At 38.8% G+C, this 18,115-nt stretch overlaps 1 protein-coding gene and 1 pseudogene across 1 annotated transcript; one reads left to right on the top strand and one right to left on the bottom strand.

Moving 5' to 3' along the window:
- Positions 1-1,501: 1,501 nt before the first annotated feature.
- Positions 1,502-3,463, top strand: LOC117078379 (annotated as a pseudogene).
- Positions 3,464-8,137: 4,674 nt separating this feature from the next.
- Positions 8,138-8,709, bottom strand: LOC117083643 (40S ribosomal protein S14-like). The gene has a single exon (XM_033211577.1). The coding sequence runs from the start codon at positions 8,659-8,661 to the stop codon at positions 8,368-8,370; it is 294 nt and encodes a 97-aa protein (XP_033067468.1). The 5' UTR covers positions 8,662-8,709; the 3' UTR covers positions 8,138-8,367.
- Positions 8,710-18,115: the final 9,406 nt, after the last annotated feature.

Here is an 18,115-nt window from a genome sequence, read left to right as displayed (position 1 = left end):
AATTCGGTTAGACAAGAACACCAAATAATATTATTTTAAAAAATTAAGGGGCTAAGGGCATATTTAGATATACCTTTGGTACCCAATATAGCAGCCTATGTTAATAAATATGTATTTTTTCCTTATTACTATTACTGATGTAATGTAAAAGTCTCCTCTAAAGATCAATATGACATTTGAAAAAAAGAATCCAAGCATAAAAGCATGCATATATTTAGTGTAATATTCTTTGCTTTCCTTAACATGGAGCATAAAAGCCTTTCAGTAACTGATGTAAAATTCTTAAAATAGACTGCATTATCTTCAACCATATTATCTATTCCCATATGTCATACAATGAGAAAGTTTCCACCAGAATACCAGGAAATATACAAAAGGAGTCAGTACATGGTATTGTTTTCTTCATGTCTTTTGGGAGAGATGCTAAATTTGATTCTGAATTTTACTGCTAAATTTTATTCTGAATTTTACTGTAACGTAATAAAAAAGATAAAGATATATTTCAGTTTTTAAAAGCATCATAAGTTAGGGTATACTATGTTTTTTCTGATTTCAAACACCATATAAATATGTGAAGGCTCAGATGTTACATTCCTACTAATATTCATTCATTATTAAACTGTTATTTTCTAGATCCTAATTGTTCTAGATTACAGCAATGAATACAAAAGCAAAACACATTTCTTGCTGTGGTAGGCAGCCTCTAAAATGGTCCCCAGTGATCTCTGCCTTTTGGTACTCACATCCTTGTATAATACCCTCCCCCAAGTGTTTGCTGAAACTAATGATCCATTTCTGATGAATATGATACAGGAAAAGTAATGGGATGCCATTCCAAGATTAGGTTATGAAACGACTGCCTTGCTCAAGCTTTCTCCTGCTCTCTTTCTCTCGAGGAGTCCTCACTCTGAAGAAAACTCTGCCATGTTGTGAGCAGCCTATGGAGAGGCCCATGTGTCAAGGAACTGACATCTCTGATCAGCTCCCAGTGAGAACCTGGTGGGTGCATGCCAATGGCCATCTAAGGGAACTTGGAAGCGTATCTTCTGAGACTTCCTAACTGGACGTATGAGTGAGTTTGGAAGTAGATTCTTCTCCATTTGAGCCTTGGGTTGACTACGGCCTCTGCTAATACCTTGATTGCAAGATACTTTGAGTCAGTGGCACCCAGCTAAGCTGAAACCAGACCTGACCCAGAGAAACTGAGATAATAAATGTTTATTGTTTTAAGCTGCCACATTTTGAGGGTAATTTGACACACAGCCATAAATAATGAATACAGTTGCCCTCATTGTTTCTATTCAGATGTTTACACCAGACCTAAGGAGATATTTTGGTGTACAGGGGATACAAGAAGAAATGTGAACAGTATGGCAGTTCCTCACAAAATTAAACATAGAATTAAAATATGATATAAGAATTTCACTTCTGGGTATCTATATCTAAAATAATTAAAAAAATCACGGACTCAGAGGCCGAGTGGTGAGGTCCAGCTCCTTGAAAGAACAGTAACCTACCCCTGTGGGTCATCATCATACCCTCCGATCTGGCAAAGAAGAAGGCAGCCAAAAAGGAGGCTGCCAGAGCTCGACAGTGGCCCAGAAAAGGACATGAAGAAAATGGAGATGCTGTCACAGAACCACAGGTGGCAGAAATGAGGCCAATGGCAGAGATACCACAGAAGTGGATTTGCTGACCCAGGAGCTAGAGGACTTTGAAATGAAGAAAGCTACTGCTCGAGCTGTCGCTGGCATCCTGGCCTCTCATCCCAGCAGTACTGACGTTCACATTATCAACCTCTCACTCACCTTTCACAGTCAAAAGCTGCCCAGTGACACCAAGCTGGAATTGAGTTCAGGCCGTTGTTATGGCCTCATTGGCTTAAAAGGAATTGGAAAGTCCATGCTGCTCTCTGCTATTGGGAAACGTGAAGTGCCCATCCCTGAGCACATCGGCATCTACCATCTGACTCGGGAGATGCTCCCTAATGACAAGACCCTTGCAGTGTGTGATGGAAGTTGACACAGAGCTGGCCATGCTGGAGAGAGAGGCAGAGCATCTGGTTCGTGAAGATGCGGAGTGTGAGAAGCTCATGGAACTTATGAGTACCTGGAGAAGCTGGATGCTGATAAGGTAGAGATGAGGGCCTTGCAAATCTTGCACAGACTGGGTTTCGCACCTGCCATGCAGCGCAAAAAGCTGAAAGACTTCAGTGGGGGCTGGAGGATGAGGGCTGCCCTTGCCAGAGCCCTCTTTATTTTGCCCTTCATGCTGTTCCTGGATGAGCCCATCAACCATCTGGACCTAGACGCTTGCATGTGGTTGGAAGAAGAACTAAAAACTTATAAGAATATCTTGGTCCTTGTCTCCCATTCCCAGGATTTTCTGAATGGTGTCTGTACCAACATCATTCACATGCACAAGAGACTGAAGTATTATATGAGTAATTATGATCAGTATGTGAAGATGTGGCTAGAGCTGGAGAAGAACCGGATGAAGAGGTTTCACTGGGAGCAAGATCAGATTGCGCACATGAAGAACTACATTGTGATGTTTGGCCATGGCAGTGGCAAGCTGGCCTGGCAGGCCCAGACCAAGGAGAAGATGCTACAGAAAATGATGGCATCAGGACTGACAGAGAGGATCGTGAGTGACAAGACACTGTCATTTTATTTCCTACCATATGGCAAGATCCCTCCATGCATCATTATGGTGCAAAATGTGAGCTTCAAGTATACAAAAGATGGGCCTTGCATCTACAATAATCTAGAATTTGGAATTGACCTTGACACACGAATGGCTCTGGTAAGGCCCAATGGAGCACGGAAATCAACTCTTCTGAAGCTGCTAACTGGAGAGCTAATACCCACAGATGGCATGGTCTGAAAACACTCTTGTGTCAAGACAGGGCATTACCATCAGCATTTGCAAGAGCAGCTGGACTTAGATCTCTTGCCTTTGGAGTACATGAAGTGCTACCCAGAGATCAGGAAGAAATGAAGAAGATCATTGGGTCATATGGTCTCACTGGGAACCAACAGGTGAGCCTAATCTGGAACTGGTCAGATGGGCAGAAGTGCCAAGTGTGTCTGGTCTGGCTGGCCTGGCCGAACCACCACATGCTCTTCCTGGACAAGTCCACCAATCACCTGGATATTGAGACCATCGACACCCTGGCAGATGCCATCAATGAGTTTGAGGGTGGTAGCTGCTGGTCAGCCATGGTTTCAGACGCATTCAGCAGTTTGCACAGGAAATTTGGGTGTGTGAGAGGCAGACAATCACCAAGTGGCCTGGAGACATCCTGGCTTACCAGGAACACCTCAAGTCCAAGCTGGTGGATGAGGAGCCCCAGCTCACCAAAAGGACCCCACAACGTGTGAGGCCTCTACCTGGGCTTGGGTCAGGATCTCCATCTGGGAACTAACATCTACTACCCTGACCAGCTGCTCAGCACAGGACCCTGGGGCTACACTCCTGCATTGCTGCAATTTCGCTTCCCCAGCCTCTCCGCTGCCCCTCAACCTCCCTTAACTGCACTCTCTTATCTATAGCTGGACAGTACTTGTCCATTTTTTGTCCTCCTTTCAGTTACATCTGTCCATGTCTGGAATTGGTTAGCCATTCGCTCCAGCCTCTTGCTGGTTACCTTACTCTGAACGTGATGCAGTCAGAGGTACCTGCGGATTAGCCCAAGGGCCCAAGCCCCGGATTTGGCTTGTGGAGGAGCTTAGGATCCTCATTTTCTGGGTTTTGGTGATGTTGGAGGAATACCCCCCAATCCACTGCCCCCATTCCTTTTTGCTTCTGGTTTGGTGCTCTGGACCAGGACCTTCATCCTGCTCAGTTTTTAAATAATTATTTAACAGTGTAACTTTTAGATCTGCATGACATCTACCAAGTGCCCAATAAAGAAAGAGAAAGCCACGGTCCCCCCTCCCCCCAAAAAATAAATAAATAAATCAGGGACTCAAACAGATATATGTATATGTTATGTTTATCACAGTAAAAAAAATAAAATATGTATATACAGGAAAAGAAAGAACTAATGTAAAGGAACACCCTCACTATACTCCCACACTTTCTCTAAGCTCAGACAATTGAGGGTAGCTGAGTAAATGTCAAAGTTTGGTGAATCAGAATCACAAGAGTAGTCAAGGTGCGAGGTCGATGCTCTTGGTGGTGAAGGGAGGCACTGGTGATGCTTCTCCACCCCACAGAGAATCAAGAAGGGTCAGAGTTGCTTAAATGCACAAAATAATAAAATCACATTCAGCAGAAAGAGACATAGAAAGCAGAGGTAACAGAGCTTCCAAGCCAGCGTGGATGTTATAGATAGGCGAGACAAGGTAATAGAGAACTACAGAGTGTTGTCTGGGAAATGTGGCATAGCCTTGATTGGTCACTGATGTGGCGATGTGTAAGCCCAGAGGTTATTTAGAAATTGCCCTGGTCCACATAATTGGAGGAGCTTATGTGAGTCGGGTGTTTAGGGTTAGGCTGTTCATGGCACTTCACACAAAGCTGAATCTATTCTATCATCCAGCTAGTCAGGAGACAGAATGAGAGGTGAGGATTTAGGGCTGGACTGAGAAAATACATGCAGGCAGAGAACACGTGGATACATTCACCTGAGTAAATGTATAAGACCTTTGTTTTTACACCTACAGGTAAGATTTAGAGGACAAAGGTAACCAAAAGTGTATCAGGCTGTCAGATGAAACCTCCCTGCTGAGTCCTCCTGCATGGGAAACTAGAATATGAATCTGCCTTGTTGGATCACACAGGAGGCTGGGGGATACCAGGTCACTCTCTAGGTCTAGGGATGAAAGTCTCAAGTCCTAGTGTCACTTTTTCAGACTCTAGGTTTTTTGATTTCTTCAACATCTGAATAAAGTGTGAAGAGGACTTAATACAATTGAAAGGTTATATTATGACTTATTTCTCAGGGTTTTGGGTTCCAAAAGTTGCCTTACTCAGTGGTGGTGAATGCAGAGTGAGGTGATGACAGAGTCTAGGAAGAGGCTTCTAACACCGTGCTCACCAGTGGCTCAGTGAAGGCTCAGGGTCGCATCAAAACACAGCATTACACTGTTCTGAAGGGTAACAAAGAAGAAAAAAATCTAAGTGGGAGATCACAGTGGCTATGGGACCAAAGGCAGGAGAAGCGTTGTGCCCTCTCTATCAATGACCTGCTTCCTTTTATCATTTACACTTCACATTTGAACGTTATTTATATCTTTGACTACTGACATTTCAATTATTAATAAATATTTGGTTTAGATCATATCAGCTTAATTGTGAAGTGAGGTGGTTCATAAACTTGCTATCTTTATTCTTTTAATATTATTGGGTTATACAGGACACTGCAGTTGATCACAGGGATACACAGATGATTAATTTTAAACTCTTTTTGTTCCCTTCAGCAGTCTGAAATTAAGTGGCAGGAAATAAACATTTGTCTTGCAACATGATCTCTAGGATAACAGAGTTCTGGCAAGGGTGCAGAGGAGAGGGAGTGCTTGTGAGGGCTAGAAGCCTTCCTAGGAAAGGTAGATGTCTTGAATAGTTCTACTCTGTGGAGATGCAGGAAAATGTGGGAGGGCCTGAAGCAGCCAGGCAGATGTTTTAAAACTGCTACAGCCCTGCATATGGATAGGAGAGGGAGGTACAGCCTGACCCTCCCGGGTTCTGTAATTCAGGCCGTGATTCCCTATAGACAACGGGGCACTAATGATAGAAATGAGATGATCAAATTTATGTATTTTTTGGAGTTGAAAATCGTAAAAAGGAATTGTTTAAGGAAAGTCATAAATGTTATTAATTTCATGAATTATGTGAACCTGCTTCCTTCACTTTCTCTCTCTTCCCCAACATTTTGTGAGGTCAACAGTGATTACCCAGATGGAGAGAATTCTCTCCCACCTCACTCCCTATCCACCCCAACCCTAACCTGGAGAGACAATAGAAGATCATGGTGGAATTAGAATTAAAGAGCTTAAACAAAACAATCAGTTTATTTGTAAAAATTTATTTACTGTCACTGTAATATTATTTTAAAATTATTTTTGGTGACCTTTTTATCTGAGAGACAAAATTGATCATTGTGGTTCTTATATTTCCAAATCAGAAGAAAGTAAAAAAAAAAAATGCATCCTTCTTTCTTCAGAAATTGAAATTCCCTCTCTTTTTTTGTAGTATCTTCTTCCTTCCTCCTAAATGTTATATATGCTATTACTTTTGCTTTTAATTACTTTTGAAATGTTATCAAATTAATGGTGATATGCTCAAAGTTTTATTTATGAAAAGGATAACCAGAAAAGAAGTATAAAAATAATATTTCATTCATTATTTCAAATAATTTTTCATAATGAAAAACAAAGTTTTGCCTGCTTGGATTCCTTTCTTGAGTATATGCGTATATGTGTATCTGTGTATATGCACCAGTTTGGTTCCATTAAATGTGTACTATCCATTGAATTATTATAAAAAATACTTGTATTATGAAATGGAACATGAGACAAGAATTGCCACACCATGAGAATTCTGTACTTTAAAGCAAAAGTAATATAATCCTCAAGGTAAAAATAGCTTGAAATTTTATAATGTAAGGATTGTTTCATGATGAGCCTGACACTCATTAGTTACACCTACATATTTTGAATGATTTGATAGGGTGTTCTGTTCTTCTTACTTTGGAATTAGAGCCTGAGAATATTGGGTATGGAAGTTTGAGGAGAATATTTGAAAAGTCCTCCCTAATGTCCAGTGAAGAAATATTTTGCAGTATCAACAAGGAGCCGTAGCAATAGCAAAGCAACAAAATAAAACAAAACCAAAAATAAGAACAAACTAAAATACTAGGCATATCAGAATTACTTTAAGGCTGAGGTCTAAATTATTTTTTTTTCTATAAGATAATGTATTTTTCTTGCTGGAAATTTTGAGTTATGTAGGACTACTGCTTTCTGTTCCTTTCTATTATGCATTCATTAGACAATGGGTTTTGGAGTGAGTACCATGTACGTGTCACTATACGTAGGTGCCCTTGTAGAGCTGATAGTTGAATAGAGGACACAGACCAGGAAACAGTAAATTAGAAATGAGGTAAGAACTGAAGAGTTTACACTGGATATAGCAATGAGGAAGCTGCCGTGGTACGAGCTGCTTCTTTAAAGTATTAGTTACTGTGATGACTTGAAGAAAAAGAGGTGGATTTTGGAGACAGACTACAGACATTTTCATTACGTTCTGCTGTGAAGGTTGAAGGTGAATGGAGTGTGATATGGTTTGGTTCTATATCTCTGTCCAAATCTCATCTTGCATTGTAATCCCCACATGTGGAGAGGGAACCTGGTGGGAGGTGATTGGAACATGGGGACCGTTTCACGCATGCTCTTCTCAGGATAGCAAGTGGGTTCTCACGAGAGCTGATGGCTTTAGACGTGTTTGGCAGTTCCCCCTTCACTCTCTCTCTCTTCCCGCCTTGTGAAGAAGGTGCCTGCTTCTGCTTCGCCTCTACTATGACTGTAAGTTTTCTGAGGCCTCTCCAGTCATGTGGAACTTTGAGTCAAATGAACTTCTTTTGTTTATAAATTTCACAGTATCAGGTGGTATCATTATAGCAGTGTCAAAATGGACTAATACAGGGCGTAAGCGTGAAGGGAAGACTTGTACTTCAAGTTCACATGCTAAACAGGAAATCAGGGTAAAGAGGGGTTGAAGATACAGGAGGAACAGTCACAATATACAGTAATATACTTAGGTGTGGAAATAGGTGAAACCCATGGACTTGTAAGGATAGGAATTATATACAATTTGAACTTCAAGTAAAGAATGGATTGAGCATCCTTTGAAGTTCCATTTGAGGTAAAACTAGTTGAGGCAGAAGGCAGACTTTTCTCACCATGTTATGTGCTTCTCTACCCAGTTTTCTGTAAAGTGGAATTTGGGAAAGCAAAAATAGCTAAGCCAGGGGCCATTTTTATCGCAGACTTTAATAAAGGTTATCACAGCTGGTTCTAGGATAATTACTTAAAAAGCAGAAACAATATATTGGGATAAGAACAGTAAGGAGTTCTTGAGAGGCTTCATATACTTCCAATGATTTCGGTGAAATTTTAAAAAGGTGCAATGGTTTTTTTTTTTTTTTTTTTTTTTACATGAAGGCAATTTATTAACAGAAAATATTTTGAGGAGTCTTGTTCACAGACGGCGACCACGGCGACCCCCCTTCCTGCGAGTGCTGTCAGAGGGGATGGGGGTGACGTCCTCAATCCGCCCGATCTTCATACCCGAGCGGGCAAGGGCTCTGAGGGCCGACTGGGCCCCAGGTCCAGGGGTCTTGGTCCTATTTCCTCCTGTGGCCTAGAGTTTGATGTGTAGGGCGGTGATCCCCAGCTCCTTGCACCTCTGGGCCACATCCTGGGCAGCCAACATAGCAGCATATGGCGAGGATTCATCTCGGTCTGCCTTCACCTTCATCCCACCAGTCACACGGCAGATGGTTTCCTTGCCAGAAAGGTCAGTGACATGGACAAAAGTGTCATTGAAGGATGCAAAGATATGGCAGACACCAAATACATTCTCTCCTTCAGCCACCTGAGGTCCGAGGCTGATGACTTGTTCTTCCTTCTTTTCCTTCCCCTTTCGAGGTGCCATTTCGATTGTCGTGCCCGGGCCTCTGACCTGCACGTCGTCTCCAGAGGAATCCAGCTTACAAGGGATGTAAAGGACCTCTTCAAGGAGAACTACAAACCACTGCTCAGTGAAATCAAAGAGGACACAAACAAATGGAAGAACATACCATGCTCATGGATAGGAAGAATCAATATCGTGAAAATGGCCATACTGCCCAAGGTTATTGATAGATTCAATGCCATTCCCATCAAGCTACCAATGAGTTTCTTCACAGAATTGGAAAAAACTGCTTTAAAGTTCATATGGAACCAAAAAAGAGCCCGAATTGCCAAGACAATCCTAAGTCAAAAGGGCAAAGCTGGAGGCATAACGCTACCTGACTGCAAACTATACTACAAGGCTACAGTAACCAAAACAGCATGGTACTGGTACCAAAACAGAGATATAGACCAATGGAACAGAACAGAGTCCTCAGAAATAATACCACACATCTACAGCCATCTGATCTTTGACAAACCTGAGAGAAACAAGAAATGGGGAAAGGATTCCCTATTCAATAAATGGTGCTGGGAAAATTGGCTAGCCATAAGTAGAAAGCTGAAACTGGATCCTTTCCTTACCCCTTATACGAAGATTAATTCAAGATGGATTAGAGACTTAAATGTTAGACCTAATACCATAAAAACCCTAGAAGAAAATCTAGGTAGTACCATTCAGGACATAGGCATGGGCAAGGACTTCATGTCTAAAACACCAAAAGCAATGGCAGCAAAAGCAAAAATTGACAAATGGGATCTAATTAAACTAAAGAACTTTTGCACAGCAAAAGAAACTACCATCAGAGTGAACAGGCAACCTACAGAATGGGAGAAAATTTTTGCAACCTACTCATCTGACAAAGGGCTAATATCCAGAATCTACAAAGAACTCAAACAAATATACAAGAAAAAAAAACCCCATCGAAAAGTGGGGAAAGGATATGAACAGACATCTCTCAAAAGAAGACATTCATACAGCCAACAGACACATGAAAAAATGCTCATCATCACTGGCCATCAGAGAAATGCAAATCAAAACCACAATGAGATACCATCTCACACCAGTTAGAATGGCAATCATTAAGAAGTCAGGAAACAACAGGTGTTGGAGAGGATGTGGAGAAATAGGAACACTTTTACACTGTTGGTGGTATTGTAAACTAGTTCAACCATTATGGAAAACAGTATGGCAATTCCTCAAGGATCTAGAACTAGATGTACCATATGACCCAGCCATCCCACTACTGGGTATATACCCAAAGGATTATAAATTATTCTACTACAAAGACACATGCACACGTATGTTTATTGCAGCACTATTCACAATAGCAAAGACTTGGAATCAACCCAAATGGCCATCTGTGACAGACTGGATTAAGAAAATGTGGCACATATACACCATGGAATACTATGCAGCCATCAAAAAGGATGAGTTTGCGTCCTTTGTAGGGACATGGATGCAGCTGGAAACCATCATTCTTAGCAAACTATCACAAGAAGAGAAAACCAAACACCGCATGTTCTCACTCATAGGTGGGAACTGAACAATGAGATCACTCGGACTCGGGCAGGGGAACATCACACACTGGGGCCTATCATGGGGAGGGGGGAGAAGAGAGGGATTGCATTGGGGAGGTATACATGATATAAATGATGAATTGATGGGTGTTGACGAGTTGATGGGTGCAGCACACCAACATGGCATAAGTATACATATGTAACAAACCTGCACGTTATGTACATGTACCCTAGAACTTAAAGTATAAAAAAAAAAAAAAAAAGGTGCCATGATACCTTTGTGGATTAATACAATTTTACTATGTTAATCTGAATATGTTTTTCTATGTTGTGTTTTCCTTTTTCTTTTGTCTGTTTAGGAGGCATTTTTCCACTGTGGACACCAAACCAGGTATGGACAGAATGCAAAGGAGAGACTCCAAGTCTGTCTGGATTTTGTTTTCTGAAAGCTGAAGTCTAGAAGAATTTGAAGAAATGATGGAAGATTTAAAAAAAAAAAAAAAAAGGTGATTCAAACCTATATACACAAAATGTGTTGAACACGTTGTACTGGAGAGGGGTGTTTCCGTTCCACACTGGAAACATTTCCCCACGCTTTAGAAGTTTGGGGAAGGAGCTGAGGAAGAAATTTCAAGGTACTGAGATTTGCAACAATCTACTGTCTGTGTCAATTAGCATTGCTGGAGAGTTTGCAAAATCAAAGGGTAGAATGACTTGCAGGCTGCCTTGGCAGGAGGATCAAGAACAGCGTCGGCCAGGCTCGGTGGCTCAAGCCTGTAATCCCAGCACTTTGGGAGGCCGAGATGAGCGGATCACGAGGTCAGGAGATCGAGACCATCCTGGCTAACACGGTGAAACTGCGTCTCTACTAAAAATACAGAAATTAACTCGACGTGGTGGCGGGCGCCTGTAGTCCCAGCTACTCCGGAGGCTGAGGCAGGAGAATGGCAGGAACCTGGGGGGCAAAGCTTGCAGTGAGCCGAGATCGCGCCACTCACTCCAGCCTGGGCGACAGAGCGAGACTCCCTCTCAAAAAAAAAAAAAAAAAAAAAACAGCATCAACAAAGTTTCCTATGGCCCCTAAACATGGCTTAGAAGCAGCAGAACTATCAGATCTGGCTGGGCCATGCAGCAGAAACGAGGGATAGCTCAGCAGAAATCTGTGACCAGATGTGCATACCTCCTTAAATGACTTGGTACCAATTTGCTTCAAAGTCACTAGCTGAGTTTTGCTCAGTGCTATCTTACAGTTTCAGAAGGGAGATTTATTTTCACTTTGGTGAGTTTTGAAGGAAGAGGAGGGCAAGCGCCACGGAGAGACATAGACATAAAGAAGTGGAGAATCAAAACCGTATGGAGGTCGCTCTCCCGAAAACTTTGTAAATCTTTAACCAATACATTTATACTGACAGTTTTTACTTTGGACTCACTTTAATATTGATTTATGATTCACTAGCACAAAAAGTAACCCATACTCAAGATGCACGACCAACTTTCTAGGTACTGGCTGCTAAACAGATGAGTCCATGCAGCTTCCTTATAAAGAATTTAAAAACTGAAAGAGAAAAAAAAAAATCCCCTGCGAATGTCTGTATATAGTAAGCTGCAAGAAAAAAGGGATCAGTATTAAGTTATTGTTTATTTCAGTGTTAAGGTAAAAGAACCCAGTTATAATAAATGTTTTCATATGTTTCTTCATCGTTCTCACAACGAATATATGAGAAGAATGATGCTTAAAAGGTATGGAACTTTCTGAGGTAAGGCAGCTGGTAATCGCAGAGATGGTTTTTGAAGGCAGATTTCTCTCTTTCTTTCTCCTCTGTTCCTTCTCCCCCTTGTTTCCACTAGTGATTCTACCTTCTTTCTACAGCAGCAATATTTATTTTAACAAATATACATAATTTATAGACCATGCTAATTTTTTTTGTCTTTGAAGTAGTAACTGTGTGAATATTCCAGTAATATTACTTTTTACAAAACAAATTTAGAGCACCCTTCAGCATTTGCCTTCAAAGGCAGGTTATGAGGCCTGGAAGAAGAGTTTTATTTCATGTTTTCTCACATCATATATGTCTAAAATCGACAATGAATTGGTTACCGACAATAAGCATGAAGTTTGGTATTGGATAACTAGTACATAATTTAAAAACATTCTCAGTGGATAAAAGATATCACATCTGCATTGACTTTAGTGAAAAAAGTATGTTAAGAGCTCTTAAGACTATTTAAGAAAAAGACTTGAAGTGTGATTTCATAACATTCCAGAACTGAAACAGATCTTTGTCCATCTTCCTTTTTCAGCCCAAAGATACTTTCAAGTGGTTTAAAGATAACATACAGATTATCACATTAGAAACACAAAGTTGTTCAAGAAAATGTCCACCAAAAATATTTTTTTCTGTCTTTACACATTCATTAGACATTTAATTCCAAGAAGGAGATTTAATATCTACCACTAGAGTGAATGAAACAGTGAAGACAGATTTCTAGTTAATCCCCCTGAAATAAAGAAAGCTAATTTTTAAGGCTTAATATAACAATGAAGATTAAGAGTTTCACAAAATCCAGGTGGATAAACAATATCGATATTATATCCTTAAAAGTATTCACTTTCCCTAAACGTGTTTTAATTTTATTTAAAAATATAGATAAGGATTTAAATACTCTGGATTTTAATCATTGTTCTTTACTATTATTTTTATGATGTAGAAATATTACCTGTGTTATACTGTCCTGTAACTGAGTTAAGAATCTGTTCGTAATGTCTGTCCGACAGCTTTATAATAAATAGTTAAAAAATTTTGACAGTTGTTCATAGTAAAACTTCAATTTTATTTTAACTAAAGACTTTTTACTGGATCAGTAAAACTAAAGATTATTTTTTGCCACATGTAAAAATCTATGTTGTGGGAATAGTATTATTGATTTGCTGGGTAAAATATATTATAATCAAAAATTGCTTTGAACAATAAATGTAAATCTTTTTCTCTTTTAAAAATGTATATTAAATCAAATGTTTGAGTCATGAAAACTGTTATTATTTTATCCCACGAGATAAACTGTTTTCAAATATCTTCACAACATTTATTATTTATTGCCTAGAATTAAATATATATTTAAAAAGTTAATTATAAAAATATATTGCTAAATGATTTATTTAATTAGCCTAACGAAGAAAATATTCTTCAGTAAAGGACTCTTCCTTTAAATAGACCTTTAAGATCGAAACCATGCTGGCTAACATGGTGGAACTCCGTCTCTACTAAAAATACAAAAAATTAGCTGAGCGTGGTAGCGGCGTCTGTAGTCGCACCTACTCGGGAGATTGAGGCAGGAGAATGGCGGGAACCCCGGAGGCGGAGCTTGCAGTGAACCAAAATCGCTCCACTGCACTCCAGCCTGGGCGACTGAGTGAGACTCCGTATCAAAAAAAAAAAAAAAAAAAAAAAAAAGTATAAATAGCCCTTTAAATGACACATGGGTTTTTAGTTTTTAATACCCTTTTCCCCAAATGTGCAAATTTTCTGAAGCAACACTATTTTAAAAGTATGTTGATTATTATGTTATTTGAGTAGATTGTAACTTTCTGGGGCCGGAAAGTACATCTCATTCATCCTAGTATTTCTAGCTCCTAGCAGAATTCTTAGAACTTGGCTTATTTAACCAATCTGTTGAATAAATTGATGAATGATATGTTTTTCCATGTAAAGCATCTTTAGAATATCTACAGCTTTTAAAATTATTGTATTTTTATTGCTCAAATAGAAACAGCTTTGAGTTTCCTAATGCAAGTCCAATCGTTTTAAAATATATTAGCAGTTAAAAAATAAATCAAGAAGCTATTTATTGGCTAGTCATATAAAAATCAAATACAAGTTACAATACCTGAAAATTTTATCGACTTGAGGAGATATTGAATAATGACAATGATTAGTAAAGATAAACTCGTTTACATTTCTTAAACCCTTGAAACAAGGCATGAAATTTAGGTTTCGTGAGGTAAGCAATAAAATCTATTTTAAGTTTTTTTATTTTTATTTTTTTGCTACAGGGTCTTGTTCTATCACCCAGACTGGAGGGCCGTGGCATGATCATAGTTCACAGCAGTCTTCAGCTCCCGTGCTCAAGTGATTCCCCGTTCACCCTCCTGAGTAGCTGGGACTAACCGGTTTTTTGTTTTTGTTTTATAGGGTTTCACTATGTTGCCTAGGATGTTCTCAAACTCTTGGCCTCAAGCGATCCTCTGCCTCAGTCTCCCAAAGTGTTGAGACTCCAAGCATGAGCCATCATACTGGGCAATTTTAGGTCTTAATCAAGGGTTTAAGTATGATAAACTCGGGATTTAGAATAAATGAATCTCACTCCCTTATAAGAAACCACTGAACGATAAAGTTAAAGACAGCGGGGAATCAGCTGAGAGGCTATTGCTGTAATTCATTGTGAGCTGGTGAGCTGTATGGTAGAAATGTGAATATAGAGAGATGTAAATAGAAGATATTTAGCAGAACGTATTGATGAGACTAAGTATAGGCAAAGGAGACGTTGAATTCAAAATTTTAACCTGATCTGACTGACAAAATGGTGGCATAATCTTGAACAATTAAGGCATGAGGGAGAGGAACTTGGAAAATTTGATGACTTGTTTTAATCTCACTAAATTTGAAATGACAGTAAAGAATCAAAACATGCGATGAAAATATTTTTCAAAAATCAGCAGGCCATTTAGAAGTGTGAATGATAATGCAGAGCTAAATATATATTTTTGAACATAACAATGTAGCAGTAATTGAATTTATGCCAGGGTAGCTTGCTGGTGGATTATGTTAAGGTGGAAGAACAGAGTCACACTGAACTCTACAAATTGAAAATGAGAATGGAAAATAAGCTGCCTGAGAATAAATAAAGGAAATTCAAAGAAGGAAGAAGAAGCCAGATTAAAGTAGGAGATGCAGAGAATAGAGAGAGTTTCAAGAAAGAGATACAACTATGGCTAGGATGTGCAAGAACCCATACTTCTTATCAGCTCAGGAAAGCAGATTCTTAAGTTTTCAGGAATTTTATGCATCAGTTTTTAAGCACAGCAATTAAATAAATTAAATTATATAAGTTTCCAAGTAAATAAAATATGTTAATAACTAAGTTACTAAATACTCAAAAGCTCATCATTTCTAATTATTTTACTACCTTTTCCGATTATCCATACTCCTTAGGTTATTTCTACATGTTATTTATGATGTGGAAATACTAGATAATGGTGTTTTATTTCCCGTCTCTTTCTAATTTCACATACGATGATGTTACATTGCTAACTTAAAATTAGTAATGGTGAGAATATTTGCACCATGAAAATGGTACGTGCTAAAAATCAGTCCCGATTTGTGGTTGTGTTAATTATCTACGTAAAGAGGTTACAAACTGTAGCCCTTGGGCAAAATCCAGCTCATTTCTTGTTTTTGTACATAAAGTTTTGTTGGAAGACAGACACACCCATTTGTTTACATTGTATGTAGATACTTTTAGATTACAAAGGCAGAAAGAAGTAGTTGTAACAGAGACTACCTATCCCGTAAAGCCTCACTATTTACTATCTGACTGTAGAAAAATTTCTCTCCTCTTGACCTCACAAAAGAAAGTGGTGGAAAACATATTAATAATGCAGATTAAATTTTCAAATATGCTCTGTGTACAGGTGTTACATTATGAAGACCATAACATTTGAGAAATTTTTTGTTTAGTATTTGAAAGCTATTACCTGACTCAGCAAATGTTGCTCACACCACTGGCAGAGATGTATAAAGTTCTGATTTCGGACATATCTCTGTTTTGTTATTTTTATTGTATTCAGTAACATAAGTAAAAGTGTCAACTGATACCTACCTTAGAAATAAACTAATTTGTCAGTTTCAAATATAGATACAAGAGTTTAGAAAGAATCCACAAAAATATTCTGTGAGAACTAACTGGCTACATGAAATTTTCAGTAAAGAATATGATATATTTTATTACTAATTATAAATTGTATAACACATGTCATTCATGCCAGTAAATTTATAATAAGCTTAGTTACATATATACATACATTTCTTTGTATTTAGAGAGCAGGTTGTTAAGCAGCACACTATTACACAACAATTTCACAACTAATGAATTTTTGAAAAAGATAAAAATGGAAAAGGTTGTTATGTTTAATAAGTACTAGAATGCTTGTCATTTGGAAAACTATCAATCAGTTAAAAAATTCTCAGAGCAATTAACTCACATTTTTAATCTATTTTTTCTTTCATTCATTTAATAGATGTTTAATCAATTACTTGCTATATTAGTCTATTCTCACGTTGCTATAAAGAAATACCCCAGACTGAGTAATTCATAAAGAAAAGTGGTTGGGTTCATGGTTCTGCAGGCTGTAAAGGAAATATAATGGCTTCTGCTTCTGGGGATACCTCAGGAGGCTTCCATTCATGGTGGAAGGCAAATGGGGCATGAGATCTCTTACATGGAGGGATAAGGAACAAGAGTGAGGGCGGAGGTGACACATTTTAAACTGCCAGTTCTTGTGAGAACTCACTCACTATCATGAGGATAGCACCAAGTGGATGGTGCTACACCATTCATGAGAAACGCCTTCACGATCCAATCACCTCCCACTAGGCTCCACCTCCAACACTGGGGAGGACAATTTGATATGAGAATTTGGGCAGGGACACAGATCCAAACCATGTTACTTGCTATCTACTAAGCATGATGCTAAGTGATAGATACACTTTGAAGAATTCAGTAGAGACACAGCTTGTATTTTAGAGTTTATAATTTGACATAGAATGCCAATGATATAGGAGTAAATACACAAGCAAACATACAGTTACAAAATTATATGAACAGACTATAGAGTCAGTGGATGATAGGGCTGTGGTGGAATTGACCTTTTTGGTCATTGTATCTGGGAAGGCCTCACTGAGTAAGCACTGTTTCAACTGCAGCAGAGACTCGGGCTAGGGGTATTGTGCCTGGCCAAAGGAAAAGTCTGTACAAACATCCTGAGGATCTAATTTTTAAAAAATTATTCTTTTGCAATAAAAAGGTAACCACTTTCAGTTGCTTCATTAATTGCAAAAGAAACTACATTTTATATATTATTTGGGATATAGGCAGTTACTTTCCTCTAAAAACCTCGAAGTTCATCATGTGTGGAAGTTAATTTCCCAAGTTTCCTTGTAAAACTAGTGTGGCATTCTCTGTATATTTACATATGACCTTCATTAAGGTTAAGATTTTCTTCATTTAGATTTTGGCTTTATAGAACGCTAATATTGGGTTTCCCAGTACTTTATGTCAAAGGAGGATAATACTTTTTCTTTCTTCACTTATGTGTGCCTGAGTCTCTAAGTGATACTTAGGCTCAGCAGGCATTTACACTCTTATCCTATCTGAATTTCTTTTCCTTAATTCATCAGACCATAAGAGCCAGCATATGGCTTGTTCTTTAGTGTCTTAAAAGCACTGGATAAGTTTAGTATTATTGTGGAAATCCACCTTGTGAGAAAAGATTAACTGAGTTTTTCATCTTCATTTATTCTTGTTACATTTTTTTAAACAGAAAACTAAGTGAGGCGTAAGAAGTTGTTCAAGTGATAAAGATTAGATGTAAAAATTGTGAATATTTTGAAGCGTCAACAGAAATCTCACTGTCACTTTCCCCTTTTCTTGCCTGCTTTTATTCCCCTACATCTAAACTTCTTTCATCTTCTTTTCCTGGGCCTTGAAACCCTTCTTTCCAATGCAGGCATCTAGAAATTAGTCATGGGATGTGTGAAAGGAAAATATCTTGGGCCCCCAAATCACTAAGCTAAAGGGAAAGTCAAGCTGGGAACTGCTTAGGGCAAACCTGCCTCTCATTCTATTCAAAGTCACCCCTCTGT

The sequence above is a fragment of the Trachypithecus francoisi genome, unplaced genomic scaffold (genome assembly GCF_009764315.1).
Source record: "Trachypithecus francoisi isolate TF-2019V2 unplaced genomic scaffold, Tfra_2.0 Lachesis_group0, whole genome shotgun sequence".
NCBI classification, from domain to species: Eukaryota; Metazoa; Chordata; class Mammalia; order Primates; family Cercopithecidae; genus Trachypithecus; species Trachypithecus francoisi.
Note: the sequence above shows the minus strand (reverse complement) of the source record. Positions and strands in the feature narration are given on the sequence as shown.

Bases quoted from the DNA above. Each gene is read 5' to 3' on its own strand.
- LOC117083643 (XM_033211577.1), bottom strand. From the start codon at position 8,661: ATGGCACCTCGAAAGGGGAAGGAAAAGAAGGAAGAACAAGTCATCAGC.